General features: G+C 40.4%; 1 protein-coding gene across 2 annotated transcripts in view; it reads left to right on the top strand.

The window, feature by feature from the left end:
* cntnap2a (contactin associated protein 2a) overlaps positions 1–21,725 on the top strand; it is a 413,013-nt gene that overhangs the window by 245,489 nt on the left and 145,799 nt on the right. For both annotated transcript variants that reach the window (XM_082545890.1, XM_082545889.1), the window contains exons 10-12: positions 4,203–4,352; positions 13,366–13,528; positions 19,661–19,767. In XM_082545890.1, coding sequence (XP_082402016.1) covers positions 4,203–4,352; positions 13,366–13,528; positions 19,661–19,767 — 420 coding nt within the window. The remainder of the gene's footprint in view (positions 1–4,202; positions 4,353–13,365; positions 13,529–19,660; positions 19,768–21,725) is intronic.

Raw genomic sequence — 21,725 nt, 5'->3', positions numbered from 1 at the left:
GGTTCCCAACAGATACTTACAAGGTGAAGCTGCTAGAGATATGATGATAATGATGTCAAAACCTCAATCCAATCAAGTTCACTGTTTCACAGCATGAAATCATCACTTTTGTGTAGTGATTTTATTTACTGTTTGGATGATATTTTTGCCACAGTTGCATTTGTTTACTAAGGATTCAATATAACATGAATTAACCCCAAGTTCAAACCAAGCAAAGTAGCTGATCAGCTTGTCACTTTGTTATCAGACCCTGCATTTGAATGACAACAAAGAAAACCACAACTTTATCAGGTTTAATCTGACTAATTCTCCTCCTCCTTCATCTTTTTCACTCTTTTTTTTTTATCTGTGACAGACAGCTGGTATGTGCATGATTTTTGCCAGTGTACAGTGGCTTGCAAAAGTATTCAGCCCCCTTGAACTTTACCACATTCTGTCACATTACAGCCACAAACATGAATCAATTTTATTGGAATTCCACGTGAAAGACCAACACAAAGTGGTGTACACATGAGAAGTGGAACAAAAATCATACATGATTACAAACATTTTTTACAAATAAATAACTGCAAAGTGGGGTGTGCGTAATTATTCAGCCCCCTTATTCAGCCCAGAAGGGCCGATGGCGCGATATGGCAGCCTCGCTTCTGTCAGTCTGCCCCAAGGCAGCTGTGGCTACAACTGTAGCTTGTCTCCACCAGTGTGTGAATGTGAGAGTGAATGGGTGGATGATTGGGTGTGTAAAGCGCTTTGGGGTCCCTAGGGGACCACCTAAACTCACAGGCCGAACAAGGAGAGCGCTGATCAGAAATGCAGCCAAGAGGCCCATGGTGACTCTGGACGAGCTGCAGAGATCTACAGTTCAGGTGGGGGGATCTGTCCACAGGACAACTATTAGTCGTGCACTGCACAAAGTTGGCCTTTATGGAAGAGTGGCAAGAAGAAAGCCATTGTTAACAGAAAACCATAAGAAGTCCCGTTTGCAGTTTTCCACAAGCCATGTGGGGGACACAGCAAACCTGTGGAAGAAGGTGCTCTGGTCAGATGAGACCAAAATGGAACTTTTTGGCCAAAATGCAAAACGCTATGTGTGGCGGAAAACTAACACTGCACATCACTGTGAACACACCATCCCCACTGTCAAATATGGTGGTGGCAGCATCATTCTCTGGGGGTGCTTCTCTTCAGCAGGGACAGGGAAGCTGGTCAGAGTTGATGGGAAGATGGATGGAGCCAAATACGGAGCAATCTTGGAAGAAAACCTCTTGGAGTCTGCAAAAGACTTGAGACTGGGGCGGAGGTTCACCTATAAGCAGGACAACGACCCTAAACATAAAGCCAGGGCAACAATGGAAAGATTTAAAACAAAACATATCCATGTGTTAGAATGGCCCAGTCAAAGTCCAGATCTAAATCCAATCGAGAATCTGTGGCAAGATCTGAAAACTGCTGTTCACAAATGCTGTCCATCTAATCTGACTGAGATGGAGCTGTTTTACAAAGAAGAATGGGCAAGGATTTCAGTCTCTACATGTGCAAAGCTGGTAGAGACATACCCTAAAACAGCGGTCCCCAACCCCCGGGCCTCGGACCAGTACCGGTCCGTGAGTCGTTTGGTACTGGGCCGCGAGAGTTGAGGCTCAGGTGTAAATGTATGGTTTTCAGGGTTTTTATCGGTTTTCAGCGTTATTTTTTTCATTGTTTTTATCGTTAACTCGGTTTTCCTGGGTCTCTTCACGTGTGTTATGAATAAATCTTCTTTTTTTTTCGGTACCGGTACTAGTTTTATTTTGTTGTATTTATCTGCGACACCTTAAAGGCCGGTCCTTGAAAATATTATTGGGCATAAAACAGTCCGTGGCGCAAAAAAGGTTGGGGACCGCTGCCCTAAAAGACTGGCAGCTGTAATTGCAGCAAAAGGTGGTTCTACAAAGTATTGATTCAGGGGGCTGAATAATTACGCACACCCCACTTTGCAGTTATTTATTTGTAAAAAATGTTTGGAATCATGTATGATTTTCGTTCCACTTCTCACGTGTACACCACTTTGTATTGATCTTTCACGTGGAATTCCAATATAATTGATTCATGTTTGTGGCTGTAATGTGACAAAATGTGGAGAAGTTCAAGGGGGCCGAATACTTTTACAGGCCACTGTATTTGGTGCTTTTGACAGCGAGAGAAAGACAGAGAGACAGAGAGAGAGAACACGGATCGCATATTTGAGCATGAGGGTTTCAGCAGGCACTTGTCTGTTTGTGCATGAGTGTGAAGGTTCAGTTACATCGCCATCACTGATAAGCTCATCATTCAAAGCTATTGCAGGTGATGTAAAACAGATGAGGGAACACAAGGTTATACAGTATCTATTTTCCATTACATTCAAGAGGTTATAGAGAGTGGGACAGGATGGAGGAGAGAGCTTGGTAGTGATTACATCAAACCAATATGCAGGCAGAAATGTGATTGTCACTGAAGGAGGTTATCAAGGTCGCTTTCTGCCAGAAGTAACTTTTTTGTGGTTATCACTCGGACAATGTAGACACTGTCCTCTAGATTTTGTGTTATTAGTTTTGGGATCATGGCCTCCTGACAAAAAAGCGTTGTTAACAGTATTATTTTTTATTATTTTATTTTTCTCCCTGCTAGAGCTAGTTTTTAAAAAAGGGTTTTACAATTTTAAGGGGTACCATGTCCCGTGTATGCGAGTGTGTATTTTTGCATGCCCAACCACGTTGCCCTGAGCGTGGCTGCTGTGGTCACAACTCTCAGCAAGTGACCATCTTGGCCCTTAATTTCTTTGGTCACAGCCTCGATCGCACACAGGCATACAAGCACAGGCACACACGGCCACCCTGCTGATGAAGATTAATTAGTGCAGACTCCCTGCTGATATGAAAGCTCGGGTCTTCAAGTGCATTCTGGGAAGAAGTAAACAATGTGAGAGTGCATCTTGCAGACAGCGGGGACTCACACAGAGGCCGCCACACAAAAATGCAAACACACCGACATAAGCTTGCCCACCGTCTATGCGAAAGTGTGTGTATTGACGTGCATGCAGATCCATGAGTAGGTGCGCTCTGCCAAGACTGATTTACACATGACCGTACCTTGAACTTCGCTACAGTTTCCTCAACAGGTATCGATGTATTACAATCAGTGAGGCAGTGTGCTAAGCCCAATTGAAAAAGAAAGACACTGCAGCAGATGGCTGCAAACTTAGAGAAGTAGAGAAGAAAAGAGAAGAGAGAAAGAAAAAGAGAGGAAATTTTAAATGCAGAAACAGAGGAAGGGAAATAATGATGGAGAGATAGAGGAATCTGGGATAGCGATCGAGGTGAGGAGGAAAGGATGAATAGAGATTGGTGTCAGTAAGAGGTGATGTATAGAGGAGAGGGCAATGAAAGGAAGCTGGCTTCTCTCTCAGCTCCAGTAGTAATGTCCCTTTCCAAAACATCACTCATATTTAATGGAGCACAGCTACAAGAGAAGGGAGAAGAAAGGAGGGCACGGAACTTGCATGCACCAAACACACACATATGCAGACAGAGGAACACATTAGAGCCTCGTGCACTTTCAAAAAGTACTCAAAGTTGCAGGCACATAAAGGACGCACACACACATGCATTTGGATACTCAGCAAACAGGGTTCTGTGAGACTTAATGGAGTTGAGTCACATGGGCTTTGAGACTACAAAAGGGAGCCAGGAGAAAGAGGGAGTGAGAGAACAAAAGAGAAGGGGAGAAGAATCGAGGAGCACGGACTTGCATATGTGACTGTGCACATAAGTGAGGGGAAGCCGAAATAGAGGCAGAAAGATGATCCTCGATAGCACTGAACTCTGTTGGAATCACATTCAGCAGGCACACAGGAGTGCCATTGTTGTGGAGAAAAACATATGCTGAATATAAAAGTAGAAGGTAAACAGAGAGGGATAGCCACACATAACAGAATGAATCACCCACACACCTCTCACCCAGCCAATTGTCTTATTGACAAATCCCAGTCAGGGCCTTACATATTCTTCTATATTCTCCTATTAAAAGAAATAACTTGGACCTATGGGGGTAAAAAGTACCAGTATTGAGTTTTGTGTGGTGGGCCTTTTTTTATTGTTTTTTTATTTTTATTTTTCTCAGCAAGTTTTATTATTACATCCAGGGATTTACACAAATGCTTTTGCCTTATTGCTTTTTTCCAGGCTCGGGCCTCAATGATGGCCAGTGGCATGCAATACGTTTGGTTGCCAAGGAGAACTTTGCCATGTTGACGATAGACGGCGAGGAGGTGTCTGCTGTGCGCTCCGTCTCACCTCTCAGCATCACCACGGGAGGAACCTATCACCTCGGAGGTAAGGGTCAACCCAGCACCAACACCACATTTCTAATGAGAACTAGACCAACTTTAGTGCCAGCATCATTCATTTCCATCGCATTTCTCTACACTGTGGATGTGTGTACTCCACCACATGCTCCCTATGTTTGAGGAGGTGTGTTGCATGTTTATTTTTCATGTTTTACAGCTAGGATTTGAGTCGTCTATGCTGTTCATATAGAACTTGTGTTGGTTTTGTGGTTATTTGCAGATAGTTCTTCAATCTAAATCAATATTTCTAAATCACCCATATTTGTACATGTGTGTGTTAAGGCAAAAATGATCAAATTTCTTTTCCGGTAGGCAAAGTTTAACTGAAAGTCGCTCACTTAGCAAGAGCCCAGGCACAGCAACAACACCATATATATAGGGGACACAAACTATAACAAACAGACACTCACAGAGAGATAGAAAGAGCGATAACACAAGCAGCAGCCTCAATCTGTCAGAATTAGGAAGACGCCAGGTTAATGATGCCAGACACCTCTGTCTGTCTGTTGGAAGATGGTCCGTATCTAAGTGTACTTGTGTGCATGTGTGTGTGGGTGTGTGTGTATGTGTGGGCACCTGTATGAAATTACAGTAACTTAGAGAGATAGTGCAGCTCTGATAGCTCCATCATGCCTCCCCCACCCCCACCGCTCTCTATCTGAGCACAATCTCCTCCATCGAGCAAAATCATTTCCCCAGGCCAGTCAGTAAGGATCAGAGCAGCCGACAAAAACACAGCCCTAGTACTTTTATTCTGTTGTCTATTTTAATTTACTCTTAGCTGGTTTGAGTAAATCCCCAAGTCCATGATGACTCTGTACTTTTTTTATATATGAAATCAAAGTCTGTGAGACCTTGATGGGCTAATGGATTTTTAGTCTAGAGTCTGTTACATCTTTGAAGGATTCTGAAGGTCTTTTGTCAATCTAGGCTGTTGCAGAATCATTGAATTTAATTCTTCATTTTTCATTATTGATATCCCAACTTTCTGTCTCTCTTTTTAGTCTTTGTCTGTCTTTTATATCTCCTCTCTCCTTTTCCTTCTCACCCTCTAGTCTCCACTTGATGCAATTGGTGATTTATTGATTTCAGTAAACTGAGTTGTGAATCAATAGTGGCTGAGAGGAGAGGAGAGGATCTCCGCAATGTCTTTACTCCATGAAGAGGGCAGAGGAGACAGTTAGACGAAGGAAGTCCAAAAAAGGAAGAGAAGAAATAGTACAAAAGATTGACAGGCAGGAATTGCAAAATACAGAAAGAAGGTTTTATAAGGTGAATGAAAAAGGTTAGCACATTAAAGAGTAAGGCAAGGCCAATTAATCTATGACGAATACTTCAAGAAAGTTTTCTGATGTTTTTATTTAACCTATGGTACTTGAGTTGAGGCACATTTGGCAGTTCTTGCACTCTTGAATTTTATTGGGTAGGACACAAGAACCTTTGCACACAGATTTGGAGATTTTCTGCCATTCTTGTCTGCAGATCCTCCTAAGCTCTGTCAGTTTTGATGCAGATGGTCAGAGTTCATTTTTAGGTCTCTCCAGAGATATTTCACTGAGTTCACAGCACGGTTGTCGTTGGGCCACTCAAAGACATTCACAGAGTTGCCACTCCAGTTTGTTTTTTGAGAGGGGGCTATATGCTTATGGTCATGTCCAGTTGAAAGGTGAAACTTTGATTCAGTCCTGAGTGCTTTGGAAAAAGCTTTCTTGAAGAATATGTCTGTATTTTAGCTGTTAACCATTCCCTGAAGCCCAACTAGTCCATACAGAAAACATCAACTCTACATGAATGTGGCACAAGCGTGCCTTACCACTGGGATGGTATTGGGCATGATGATTAGTAGTGATGGATGGGTCCCTTAGGTGTGACATTTAGAAAAGAACTATCTGGTTCTTGTTAGCAGTATGCCCTTTTCTGGCAGTTGCTTAGTTTGGCCAGACAGCCAGCTCCAGGAAGACACCCAGTTGTTCCAATTTGTGCATTGACCTGATCCTCCCCTTTGACTTGTGCAACAGTATTCCCTGTCACCAGGCTTTTGATTCCCAGATCATGTCCAGTCAGTTAAATTTACCACATTGCAAAGATAAGCAAGAGAAATACCTAGAAACTGAACTAACCTATGCTAAATTGGTTCTGAATGTCAGTCATATTCTTTCTTCCAATAAATTTGCAAAAGATTCTCAGCATAGATTTTTATTTGGAAAAGATTAATTAAAAAGAGCAAAATACTGCACCATAGGTGATATATAAAAACTATGTACAGTGCATTGTAGTATATATTCTACGCCACTTTGCATTCCACTTGCATATAAACACATACAGTATGTAATCACATATAAACACTAAATACACATTGCAGCAACTGGAAAAAACAGCAATGTTTTTCAGTAGTTTCTCCCCTTTGATGGAGGTAGTGCGTTGAATTGGCAGGAACTGTGACTGGGGTTTTTCTCGTTAATTTTACATGACATAATGAATGCTGAGGAGCAGGGAGCCTGGTGGTAAACACAAGTTTGAAGGCTGCAGGGGATACAAAACTGTTGATTATTACTATGGAAAGAACTACAAAATGATATTTAGGCCAGCGCTTTAGTGGCTAGGGAAAAACTTTTAGGAGCTGTTTCATGGAAAACAGTGTGCACTGATGCAGCTTGTGTTTAGCTCTTAGGGTTATTTTCCTTTTCTCTTCATTTTTCTGTGATTGGGTTTGGTGTATTTAAATACTGTAGCAACAGAGAAATTCCATGTGGAGCAGTGTGTGAATTTTAATCGCAATTTCCATCTTTCATTCAATATCTTGCCTCCTTGTTATCAAAGAGGAAGCCTAAAATCCTATGTGTGTTGGTTAAGTTAGTACGTAAGTCTGTAACTCACATGAAAAGATGGGTGTCCTACATACACACAGAACTACGTTAGCTCAGACAAAATATCCAGCACATGTATTCAAACCATCCCGCTCATCACATTCAGAGGCTAATTTCCATCTCAGAGGTAACAGAATAATATAGTGAATGTACAAAAGATAGTTTAGCCTTTGGCTTGCCCTCAATTACTCTCTCTGATCGCTCGGCTTGATGAGTCAAAGAGGCCAAGCCCATTAAGCTGTCCTAAAGCTCTCTAACAGTATTCCATCAGCACTTTCACTGTGACTGAGACTGTTCTATCAGCGAGACACAATTAGCAGAAACCTCACAGTATTATGAACAATCCCTGTTTTTTTATATACAGGACAAGGCTTGAGTTAATTGCTGAGAGTAATTTATGTAGGTGCGGCCATCCAGGTAGCCATCTGCTTCAAATCACATGGCTGTAAGGCATCAATCTGCTGTGCTTCCGCTGGCAACAGTTGTAGACCAGAGACCACCAACTGAACCCTACTTCGTAAACAAGTACCATGTAATAGCAGAGATATATTTTATGCTCTTGGTTTTATGTTGTTTCTGTGCTGTTCTTTGTTGTCAACCCCATCTTTGACTCAACACTTTCGAATAGTGATTTAATAACAAACAATAACAAAGTTGTTTTTTTAGTTTAAAAAGTTTTAAAAAATACATACATATATATATATATATAGATATAGATATAAATTAATATCCACAATGATGTGTCATCTCTTTCTTGGATTTTGTTCTAAGTCACGAGTATTTGGTCTCCATGAAAAATAAATGAGCAAAATAGGAAATGTCAGTCTAGAGCAGACTTGCCCAACTCCAGGCCTTGATGGCCGGTGTCCTGCAGGTTTTAGATCTCACCCTGGGTCTAGACACCTGAATCAAATGATTAGTTACCAGTTCTCTGGAGATCTTCAAGGCTGTGTCCCAATTCAGGGTCTGCACGCTTGAAGAACGCACACTACGCGTACTACGTACGGTGCGTACTATAAGTACGAGAAGTGCGGAAGTGAGAGGCTTGTGAAATGGGACGTTCTAGCCTTCAGCGTGCAGACCCTGAATTGGGACACAGCCCAAGACATGTTGAGGAGGTAATTTAGACATTTAAATCAGCTGTGATGGATCAAGGACACATCTACAACCTGCAGGACACTGGTCCTCGAGGCCTGGATTTGGACTCCACTGGTCTAGAGTAACTATTCCATTCACTTTGATAGCATAGCACCTTAACTTTGCTAGGGAGTTAGAGGAAAGTGGGTGTGACTATCTGCCTCCTATAATCTTCAGTTATATTTTTATTTCTGCCACAACTGCTACATTAAAGCACATTAGCACCAATTAGGGTTTTATTGAGGCGTGACTGTCACTAATCAGAATCAGAATCAGAATACTTTATTGATCCCTGGGGGAAATTATTTAAAAAATGAGGAACGCTTCACGAATTTGCGTGTCATAAGTAATAAGTAATAAGTAATACATACGGTATCACTAACACTAAGTCTGAGAACACATGTTTTACATGCTTTACTTAGACCCACACACACACAAATACGGCATATAAATGTCAGTCTGTATTTAATCAAATCACAGCAAAGTGTGTGTGTGTGTGTGTGTGTGTGCGTGTGTAGAATTGGCTTATATGAACAAGACTGTTTTTTTTTCTTTTGCATAACACAGTCTTTCAATGCTTTTAACATTAAAATTAATGTTATTCATATGTTATATGAAGGCATGCATATTGACATGAAATATTTGCTAATTCATGCTTTTATTAAATAAATAAATTACCCAGTTTAAATCAGTGGTAACTTTTAATGCATTTTTATTTGATTTGATTTTGGCTATGATGGGACATTATGCAAATGAGGTACTATTCCCAAGGAGTTTAAAGGCTATGCAAATTGAGTACATAATATTTCCCTTTATTGAATATTCTTCCTTATTTCCTTTTTTTATATATATTGTCTAGAATGTGCAGTTTTTGCGTGTCAGTTAATAACAGCTAAAATAAGACCACTTTGCTTCCTCTGAAATTATGTAATAATTGACAGTGCAAATCTCTGAGTTCTGCAGCCATTCAACATTTTCCTTGTGATGTAATAGTCCTGCCATTTAATTTCTGTGCCATTAAAATTCTCTTGGAACCTCTCCCAAGGTTGCCAGGTTATAAGATATTATACTGAGGATGTCAGTGGCAAGAAAGACCTAGGCTTTGAGCCTTTGAACGTGCCCTTTACTCTTCCCTCTTTCTTCATTCTATTCTTTTCAGGTTTCTTTCTGTTTTGCTCCTTCAAATTTCCTCCCTACCTTATGTCTTCATTTTTCTCATTATTTCATTTGCTTTAACCCCTTCCTTTGCCTCCCGCTGGACTCCTCTCCTGCTCCTCTCATCTCCACTCCTCTGTCCATTGAGCACCTGCTTTTAGAAGCAGTCTCCTGAACCCAAAGCCCATTTTACGGAGAGTAGTTTTTCACTCATGACGCTACGCTTAGAGAAATTAGTAAGTGACTGGCAGAAGACATCCATAAATTGAATTTCTCAAGAGGCACGACAGGGAGACACACACAATCACACATAAGTGCACATACACGGAGACACAAAGTCATATTTTCTATTCAGGAAGAGGGGAAAAATTGATACACTAATGAGAGAGCAGTCAATTATGGGACGTTCCACTCTGAAGCTTTCTAGCATTTGATAACTGTCTGTAGGTGGGGGCGGAAAGGAGTATGTAGTGTTTCCTATTGTAGTGTTGAAATCTTGACTTTCTTATACATTTGATAATACTGAGTGGTTCCAAATATTGTCACAGCTTTTCATAGCTCATTGCTTCTTTTCATCATTTTGGAAATGATAGAATGGCTTCTTTCACATTTTCTATTTGTGAATAAATGACTCATCATGACAAAAGTCCTACAGTTGCTTTCCCATTACTACACATAGACTGTACACTATGACACAGTATATTTTTTGACCTTCTTGAAACACAGCATTGTAGCCCTCCAGTGCTTTCTTTTGGTCATTTTAGCATCTTAAGTTCTTGCGGTAACTTGTAATGAATAGCACATTTTCAGCCATGCGTCTTGCATGCCGTTCCTTTTACATCCTACCTTTACATCCTAAGGCTTGTGATGAATAAGACATGACACTCTGGCAACCACATTTATCAAAGTGCAGTCCACGTGCTGCATGTGCATCTTGTGTCATTTTGTGTAAGTGCACACAGTTCTGTTTACGTGCATATCAGCTAAGGTGCCAAATGATTTTATTGACATGAGTTTTGTTTGATATTAATGCGAGTTATGTTTGTTTGAGAGTGCTCTGAGGACTTTTTTGGACACTTAGGGTAAATTGCTGAGGGACAAACTGCAGCAGGTGGTCAGGAGATAAGCATTTTCCTTTCCGGGAGTGCATTCTTGGTTTTGTGTGAAATTACATATTGTGTTTGGCAATAGTTCTTGTCTCTTCTGAATATATTCTAGAGTTACATCCTTGGAATATTTGTTTAATAATTTACCTCTGAGCATATTGGCAGATTTCCAACCTACCTCTTCCGGAAGCAGACACATACCTCTAAATGTAATGGGATTTGGAAACATAGCCTGGGAGCCAGCCGTGCACAGGTAGAAGAAAGCTGGTGCTGGTCTTTCCAGTGTGTATTGTAAGACGAGCTCTTTAGGCCCAACAGGGGGATTGTGATAGTGTGCCAACAAGACTGCAGGGGGTTATTGCTGTTGTTCCACATTCTGAACAGTTATAAGAAACAGAGTTCTTCTGTTTGTAGTAATACTGCAAATTAAAGCAAAGAATGACATTGAAATTAGGGAGAAATAAGTACTGCTTATTCTTATCTAGAATTTAGATTAGAAGATCGATTGAGGTATGGTGATGCATTTGCTTTGCTTCCAGCAATTGTTTTGTCTTTGTTGGACTTTCTACTAACAGCGGTCTGAATCTTGAACTTTGTGTGAGTATATCTGCATTACATTCATACAGTGATACATATTTTAAAATCATCCATCCATCCATCCATCCATTCGCTTCCGCTTATCCTTTTCAGGGTCGCGGGGGGCGCTGGAGCCTATCCCAGCTGTCATAGGGCGAGAGGCGGGGTACACCCTGGACAGGTCGCCAGTCTGTCGCAGGGCCAACACACAGGGACAGACAACCATTCGCACTCACATTCACACCTAATGGCAATTTGGATTTTCCAATTGACCTATCCCCACAAGCTGCATGTCTTTGGACGGTGGGAGGAAGCCGGAGTACCCGGAGGGAACCCACGCAAACACGGGGAGAACATGCAAACTCCACACAGAAAGATGTTGGAATTGAACTCAGGACCTTCTTGCTGTGCGGCAACAGTGCTAACCACCGTGCCACCGTGCTGTCTTATTTATCCATCTATTAATCATTTAATATGCAATATGGTAAAAGGAGCATTTATAGTGCTCATTCATATAGATAAATGATCACCTGTGTCTTTTAAATAGTGATTTGCAGATGTTTGGATTCATTTAGCTTTTTCTAGATATCAGATTTTTGCTTTTGTTTGCTGATTGATGATTAACTTTTAATCCAAAGTCAGCTGTCACCTGAAGCATGCCGGTTTTAGTAGAAATACAGGTGCATTTCAGTTATTGCTCTTAAAAAAGTATTTTTGCATCAAAAGAGTAAATTATAAAGTGACACCTAATAAACTAATCGGATATAGTGTTGAACTTTAATTGCAAAAACCACTCAGTTGGTGGCTTGAAAAGAGAAGCAGAGAAACAAACCTCCCGCTGGCTTTCATGGCCGAGCAACATACATACATCCACCCATAGCTTCATGCATGGTGCCACTCATTCTGCCAAACTGTCAGGATAGCTGGATTTCCTTTGCATTTATAAGCTATCCACAGGACACAAAGTGCTGCCAGCCAGCTGCAGTCTGCTCTGTTTCCCATCTTCTCTTCCTTTTCTATCTCCCTCTCTGTCTTTCTCTCTTTCTCTGTGTTTCTCCCTGGAAAAAAAAAAAAAAACCACCAGGCAGGTGTGGCAGGAAAAGAGACAGATGGCAAGGATGACAGGAGAAACTTTTTGGAAGGAGGAGATGAAAATCAAAAGATGTGAAGAACAGGATGAATCCAGCAAACGTGCACACACATACCCTTATACATACTGTTTACTTTCTACTGTTTTATATGCTTTGTGTCAGGGACATAAACTACAATTATGTCGATGTATACACACACATACACACACACACACCCAGTGCACACGCCTTGCATAATAAGTCTCTTTGATGCTTTGGCCTTGAAGCTGATAGGCATGCTGGAGAGTGTGACAGCTTATATCATCACGATGATGGAGATGTCATTGAGCGGTTGTGTTTTATGAGTGACCCGTGTGCTGTTGGACTGCCTGTGCTCTGTAGATTTACACTCCTATACTGTATGCTGTGCAACTATTATACACAAAGCACGGAGGCAGATTTAAACATGTAGAAGACATGCATGTAGAGTACATGTAAACCTGTCATATATCAGTGAAGTTTTGTAAAAGATAAAGAATGTTCAAAAAATACACACAGGTGTATAGTTTTGTCCTAGCCTTGTCCCCTCTTCAGTCAAGGCCCAGTGAAACCTCTGGACGGGCCATTGACTCCTGTACCTCATAAACGTACAGTATAGAGTAAAATCTGTATGTCCTCTAGCCTACTGCAGTCTTAGCACCAGCATTAAGTCTAATGGGCCTTGCGGATAAGCTCTAAAACAAGACAAGTGATGAAGGTTCATGGTTTTAAAAAAGGGGACAATAACCATTCACTGGCCAGGTGTGTTGTTGCTCATCAAGGATAATGTCACTGTCTTCTTTTCATGGTGTGTTTTAAATCGTGAGATTGCAGGGAGAGCATAATAGGATTCTTTCAATCTCCCACTTCTTTCATTTCACTATTAAAACAAGCTTTTATGCATCCCTTTGTTTCTGTTCCTTCTCAAAAATAGTTACAGCATTTTTTCCACTTCCAACTATCTGTAATTGTCAGCAGAAAATTGCCATTTTTTTATGTAACAATGTTTTACTTTCTTTTCTTTTGTTTGTTTCTTGTATGGGTTCCAGGTTATTTTCTGCAAACACTGTTTCCACCAACCCAGCGTTCGTTTCAAGGCTGCATGCAAGCAGTCTTAGTTGATGACCAACCTGCTGATCTACATGCTGTGGAGAAAGGCACTGTGGGAGCTTTTGAGAATGTCAGCCTGGACATGTGTGCAATCATAGACAGGTAAGAGTGGGTCAGGCATGGGCAGAGGACAAAAGCAATGATTGATATAAATCAACTGGTTTTAAATAGGAAGAATCATATACTAGACAAGAGCGCCATGTGGAGTCTTTGAATTTCGATCCAGAGACTTATAGCACAAACATCCACTTGTCTGTTTGAATCAACAAGTATGTGAGTGTATTGCTGTCTCCTATCTGCTTGTCAGATATAGTTGATGGGGAAAATTACAGTGCAAGGAGGTGTGTATTTTATCAGTGGAAAACATTGGACAATCTTAATCAAACATCAAAAATGAGCCATGCAGTTCGGTTTTATTGCCAAGGATACCAGACATGGAAATTCTGCACAGCACCTCCCAATGTTGGCTCACTGTAAGCATTCATTAAACTTGTTGACATTTCAATTTATTTCCTTGTCATGGACTAGACAAACACATTGGAATGGATTCGCCATACATGCAGTCACCCATGCAACATTTGCCTGCATTGATGCCTGTGTGCAAAACCATTTAAACTTTGAGGACACGTTTAATCCCGGTGGTGTTAGTCACGTATTATTTAGTGATTTGTCTTCAGGTGAGGTTTGTCAATGACCTTCATCGATATCCTTGGTGAGCGAAGAAGACACCAAGTACCCCTGCTTGATTGTGATCAATTTAGGTTCGCCACAAGTGGTCTGACTGGCTGGGAATCTTGAGTTCAGACAACTGCTTGGGCACACACTTACACAGGCAGACTCATCAGAAAATCCTGTTTAAGTCAGTGTTGTCATTTTGCATTTGCATTTTCAGATAATGTTTCTATTAAAGTGTTTGTGGCAGTTTAGGCCACCTAGTTTATAACTCTAGTCAAAAAATCCTTTTTGTGCCCTACTCTCCTCCAATAATGAATGAAACGTATTGTATTTGTTCATATTGTGTTTATTCTTACAGTGTACCTGGAGGGGGTCAGGAGGAGGGGCTCTTTGAGGCAGAGTATGACACAGTATGTGTCATACCTAATATGAATGATAATAATAATTTTGATTTGAAATGTCATCCAGTAAATAGCAAAATGCTTACAAAGTCAAAATTTGCATTTTGACTCTGTTTGACTCTGTTTTGCATTGTGCTGTGCAATCAAATGCCCAATTTAGAGGTGCTAATTGACTGAGTCAGCCAGAAGACTGCGTTATTATGTTTTAATTTGATCAAATGTTACTCATCATTGTTACAATTTCACTTCAACAGAATACTGATGCTGTTTATTTTGTGCAATTCTGTGCAACTGCCTCTATGTGACGTACACTATACTGTACGGAGGAAACGATCACAAAGATGAGTGACCGAGAGTGTTACAGACCACTGGAAGTTGGCTTCCTGCTGCTGCATATTGAAAATGCAATAGCAGATGTGCTGACAGTTCTCCAGAAAACTTCTGCCTTCACAGGTGGAGAAAAAAAAAACTGTCCATGGCCAAAAAACTTTATTTTGGACGTGAACTAACACAGAAGTTTCCAAATTTAATGAAACTATCCTACTCTCTGTGCTCCCAGTATTGCCCAAGTCTATTACTTCAAATGTTTTGTATAAGCCCTGCAGTACTTGAGGTGGGCCTTGTTCTGCCATGGAAGATGAATGGGTGCACTGTTACCATCTAACTAATCAGAATGTCTTTGAAGGCAGTTCAATAGCCCTGTCTGACCTCCCTTTGATCAATGCCGTTCCACTGTGAGATTGTGTTTAGGGTGAGATAGTGGAAGAAACAGAAACTACATACAACCTAACAGACACACTCTCAGGTGGACACATAGCTATGCCCATGCAAATTCCCACAATGTCACTGTTGTTCTGTAATACTGCCGAGGCAATGAGTGCAGAGGCACATAAAACCACACACGCTCATAAATTTGCCGAAATGTCTTTTTTTTTTCAGGAAAAAAAAAGCCGCATATATAGTTAGTATACTTGAGTGATCACAGCTTGCTGAGCATAATGTCTTTTGTGATTGTCAATTGCAACCCTCTGTGAAAGGCCCTTTATCTGAACCTTGTTACACTGTAAAAACAAACTTTTAAAAATATACTCAACGAAATTGATGTAACAATTAACCCTAACCCTAATTAGTACACAATTTGTTAGGTGCGATCTACTCTATATTTGTACTCAAGCACAACACAAATAGGTCAAATCTACCTAACCTTTGTCGGTATGTTACACCACTACAAACCTTTTTAAAAAATGACTAACATTACCTCTGGATTGGAAATGCCTAGATTAAGTAGGAACATTAGGGAAATGTCTTGAAAATTAACAGAACAATGTTGCATTATCCATAACAAGAAGCATGCTGCAAAGATGTAACTGGAATTGAATCATGGATTTATTTATTTATTTCTTTTTGGAGCCTTGCAGAAAAGATTAGCACTAATGCTAGTGCTTTCATCATCAACATACCCTCTGCACCACTGATGAATAGACTTGTAGTCAAGACAAGACCAAGACAGACTGAGTCAAGACAAAGACAAAGTCGAGACCGAGACAAAAAAGCCAGATGCTGCTTCGTTTACGGGTGTCAGGCATATTTATGTGTTTTTGCGATGCACTCGCACAGCCCTCCTCACCACTGTCTACTGTCTCACTCACTTACTGAGAGGACAGACGCACACTCCACTTAACTGTCGCGTCTCTCCCTCTGTTTTTCATATAATGATATTATCCTATATCCTCGCATGTGACTGGCCACAATATGGAGGGATTGGAGCATAGCTGAGCCACTGTGTGAGAGCTGCGCAGCAAAAGGAAATTAACTGTGCGTGGGGCTGCACGGCGTCAAAGCTTTAGCGCAGTAAGCTCGTTAACTTGAAGTTAACTCTACTTGGACAAACTGCCCGAAATGCGCTGACAGAAACATTTCAGGGAATTTGAGTCATTCTGCACTCCAGATGCGTTACTTGCATTAAAAATGTGCTGTGCAATCTAGTGTCACACTAGAATGTTTGTTTTTCACAGCTTTTAGACTGCCACAGGGTCGATTTTGTACATAGCCAAATGCTTGTCAAATATTTTGTAGCCTAGCAGACAGGCAGGATTTTTATTTATTTTATTTATTTCATTTTTTTACAGCACATGCTGTCCCCCTCGTTTTCCAAGTACACTGAGTCCAAATGTACAAAGAAATCCAAAGATGGCCACAATTATAACCCCCTCTGCTGTCAGTGAAGCTATCCTATGTTATGTGAACAAGGCCAAAGTAGTATGTCACTTTCATCAGTATTGTGTGCACAACAGCAGTAATCATCATGTCCAGCTCCAGAGGTGGAATATTTGTGCTGCTTAACTGCCCGACAGCCAGTGAGGCTGGAGAAGAACTCAGAATTTTAAAGGACCCCTGCAGCTTTTACGAGTCAGTGTTTGTTTGTCCTCCAGCTCGCTTTGTTACGGCGGGGTGCGCCGATGTGAATGGAAACAGGACCCAAAAGCAGATGCTGAAAGGCGGAGTTGCTGGCTGAACAGAAGACGATCCTTTATTTGGATGTTGGCACACGAAAAAGCATGAAGCTATGAAAACTAAGAAAACTGTGAACACTCAGAAAACTAAAGGACTAAGAAACTCAGTGAAAATGCGATGACAAACTATGAACACTGAGTAAACTATGACGAAACACTATGGGGATGCAAACAGACGACCTGACAATGACATGCAAAAAACAGAAGGCTTAAATACACACATGAGGTGATCAGGGGAAGTGGAGACACACATGGGAACACAGCTGAACTTAACGACAGGACAGAAGGAGTGAAACTGAATACACTGACCGTGAATACAGACTTTCAAAGTAAAACAGGAAACATGGAGATTAAACAAGACACATGAACCGGGGAGACGTAGTACAGGGGAGATGACATAACTGACAGCATGGACTTGACAATATAAGACACGCAGACATAAACACACGAAGGGCAAGGGAGACTTAATACACGGGTAATATGTACAAATGGCTGGACTGCCTTAGTGACCCTAAACAAAGAATAAACATCAAAATAGGCTAAAACACAAAACACTGGGTCGCACGACCCAGGACCATGACACGCTTTCCTGCTAACACCATTTTATTACATTCAAGTAAGCAGACTTAAAAATTCTAATCGCATAACTCATACATGACTGTGTGTGTGGAAAACCCCGCTTTAAGCCTCCCGTGCCTCGGGATCCATCCCCACAGGCCTGCAGGCAGATCAAACCACAGAACTTTGATGTGCTCGGGATTTGGGTTGGTATTCAAATTTTAACAAGAAAAACTGTGATGTCTTAACTGCTGTGTGCTCAGTGCTGTGTTCACACTCTGTTTACTTCCATCTGTGAATATAGAGACTAAATTTTAACAATAACAATATGCTTTATGTTAAGAAACCTAAGATGGAACACTGAGATTCAGCATCATTAGCAGGTCTGTCGCCTCGTGCACTCAATAATCAATGATGTTTCATTTTAGTATAGGCAGACACACACTTCAGTAGTCACTGACAGTCTCACTTTATTTAGTCGCACATGGTCCGATTAAAACTGAGTTATTCCTGATTGTTTACAGTTAGCCAAGGTCACCAGTAGATCCTGCATTTTCTTTCACTGACTGGGTGTCTTGGCACAAGTATTGCTGTGGGGGTGGGGGGGTATCAAGTGAAGGCATTACTTTCTTTCTTTTGTTCTTGTGAACACCTTGAATGGAAATGTTGACAGATTCATTGAACCTATCAAGCTAATAGCGACATCATTGGTTATGAAAAGAGTCCAAACAGGGAGAAAATATGTGGAAATTCAAAGAACGAAGGTTCTTTGCCGAGTTCTATTTTAAATTATTAGAAATTATCATCATGCTGACTGATATGTTTGAATGGTTTAGATCTTATCACTGGTTTTGTCCTTTTGAATCAGCTTTTTTACAGCATAAATATTTAGTATCCTTTGCCTGCAAAGGTATGTGTGGTAGTTTTCAAGGGCCTCGGGTCAGTGAAATCATAAAACTTACATTAATCTCAACTCATAGAATCACATTCTTTTATTATTATATTGTAAGACTTCTGTCTCAGATGAATAGGGATGCCACTCTGTCAGTCCTGTATTTCTTTAGATAGTAGCTACCTATAGTAATGGACTTCTAAAGAAAATCTCAATGTGGTCACAGTTCATGTAACCTACAAGTAATCACCTTTTAATGTATTTCCTTTCCTTTTCAACAAGTTAGATATAGTGCACCTTAACATTGTTTATCACAAAATTTAGATCATCTGTTATAAAAAAAAGTTTTTAATGAGATGTCTATATGGGCATACGCAAGTTTGTCACATTAAATTGTTAATTCGTCATATTACCATAGCCCAGAATATTCTGTTGTTCTATGAAAAGGAGCAAATTGCCAAAACAAAAAGCAAAGAAATTTTTTTGTTTGTTTGTTTGTTTTAAGAAAATAATCCACTCCTCTCTTCACAACCTAGCACCATATGACTCTGTAAGAGATCTGTTTCCAAGTCAGAGACTCTAGTGTATTTGTCCCATTGCTCAGCTGCGCATTAGAACAACTTCTTTTTTTTCTTTTATAGTTAAGTTCAATTAAAGCTGGGAACAGAACTAAGAATCAGAATGGGATATCTTTTGTTTTGGAGAACAAAAATACTCTGGTGAGTTTGGGTCATTTTGAGAAAAGATTTGATAAATGGTCTGGCACTTACATGGCGCTTTTCTACTCAGTTGAGCACTCAAAGCGCTTTCTGGCTCAAGCCCCGTTCAGCTAATCACAGAACGGTTCATACAGTGTTTTATCGATGGCACACACTTTCTAACATCACACGCTGACTCATGGTACAAAAATGTTTGTAGTTAGAAAAGCTTTTGTTGAAGCTTTTATTGTTTTCTGATCAATAAGTTTTTTACCGTGATAAATTGCATTAAGTAACACAATGTGCTGTTGGATGGGTGCTATCATTAAAAAGTATCTATAAAAATCGATGTGCTTTCCTTTCAAAATAAGAACTCTTCTGAGTGACAGATATTGATCATTGAATGGTAGTGTATTTATTTATAAAGCAAGTTTTTAAAGCAACAAGTGTTGAAAACATTTCCTGTAAAAGTGCTATTGCTGTCCTCCTCTCTCTAGATGTATGCCCAATCATTGTGAACATGGTGGTCGGTGTAAACAGACCTGGGACAGCTTCAGCTGTACTTGTGATGGAACTGGATACACTGGAGCAACATGTCATACTTGTAAGTATGTGTGTGTGTGTGTGTGTGTGTGTGTGTGTGTGTGTGTGTGTGTGTGTGTGTGTGTGTGGCAAGTTGTGTGTACAGTTGTTTGTTCTATTCATTTTTTGTTTCTTTGTGTTCCCGTCCGTGGAACAACACTTTAGGCCGCTCTGCTCTGCCTGTGTGTGTGTGTGTGCGTGTGTGTGCGTGTGTGTGCGTGTGTGTGTTTGATTTAGCCTTCCTCCATTCGAATTTGAGTGATTAAGCTGTTTGTTGGGTTTTTTTCAGCTCAAAGCCACAATTCTCATTAGAGGGACAGATGAACTTTTGAAGTATTCATGGGAATCAGGCTTTTCTGACGACACTGTGTGTTTTGTTCCGACAGAGAAAAAGGAATACGACCCAAAAAGCCCCATAACACAAAGAGAACAGAGTCGGAGAGAGCAAAGCGGGATTTTTTTAAAAATGCTTAACAATTTGAGAATGCCATCCCTCCTCCCATAAGCCTCAAAGACTGTTCTCTTTTAAGAGAAGGCAGATAAGTAAAGTTCTGGAAATAAATCTAAAAGAGCAGATTTAATATAATGGAAGTGTGAGAAAGCCAGAGGAATAAAGTGAGTGAAAAAGACATTTTTCAAATTTAGGCACTGCGGAGTTGGTCTAAGTAGGTAATAATGAATAGATCATAAAAAATACAGAAACAGATGAAGCAAGATGCACATCGAGAAATGTCTTTGTACGACTGCATCTCTCTATATGTGTGAATCTGTGTCCAAAATTGCATCCCTATTTACTATATACTTACTGTATCACATACACCTCTGAGTTTCTGGGGCTATATGGAAACGCTATGCAACCACATAGTGCTCTGCGATGCATTGTGCTGCATATGTGCCAAAATAACAGCTGCTGGTGATGATACATGAAAGAAACAAATGAGTAAACAAGGTGCTGACTTCACGCATGCCCTCTGAAAAAATTTGTCAAGGATTAGTTAGGAGTAATAAGAGACAGCCTAAGGCAGTAGTAACCTAGAAATGAAGGTCTCTGGTTTCCGGCTATAAAGGTGTGAGGCAAATCTGGAGACCTGCCAGTAAAGTGTGGGGAGAGAGAGTGAATGAGCAACTCTTTTCACTTCCTTAAAGAGCCGCTTCTTTGTCACGGACCTCTAAATAGTTTCTCTGGTGGAGCTTGTCGGTGGCAAAGTTGATGAAATGGAATGGACGGGCATTTATATAGTGCTTTTTCAGTCTTACTGACCACTCAAAGTGCTTTAGAGTAACAACCACATTTAAGCATGCATTCATACAGTGCTTTATTCTACATTTAAGCACCTTATTAACCCAACATGCACAAAGAAGCTGAGGTACCTTCAGACAGCACACATGGGTACAGGGCAAACCTTATGACCACCAGAATTACACTTCTCAACCTCTGGACTACGATGGCAGCATAAATAAAGAGTGAAACAAAACCATGGTGTAATTTGACGCCATGAAATGATTTAAAACATGTCACCAATTAAAGACCCAGGAGTGTGCAGTAGTGTCCCATCCTTTAGTGATTAGATACGTAATAGTCAATTAATGGAAGAATAAATATGTTTTAACCATATTCTGAGATAAAAACAATAACTGAATGGTTAATAACTTAAAAAAAAAAAAAGAGTATACAGTTTTGAAAACTGCATTTTAGTTCATGCCAATTAAATACTTTGACTGTATTTTTTTGTCATTAAAAAATAAGCACAGGGGTTACCAGCATTTACAGCTTTTATGTTGATACTGCCATAAGCTCCTTTCCAAATCCTGCTAGTATTCCACTCTGATGGTAAATATATGCAGACATAATTTTTGTATTGACTTACTAAATATTCTAATTAAGTTCCCTCTGGAGAAATTTCTCTGAATTTCTCTGTACATTGAATCTTTCTGTTGTGGTACATAACACTGAAGAAGTCCTAGGAGAAATGCTGGCTA

Source organism: Aulonocara stuartgranti (genome assembly GCF_965226115.1).
Source record: "Aulonocara stuartgranti genome assembly, chromosome: 9".
NCBI classification, from domain to species: Eukaryota; Metazoa; Chordata; class Actinopteri; order Cichliformes; family Cichlidae; genus Aulonocara; species Aulonocara stuartgranti.
The sequence above is the reverse complement of the archived record's forward strand: the minus strand, read 5'-3'. Positions and strand labels throughout refer to the sequence as shown.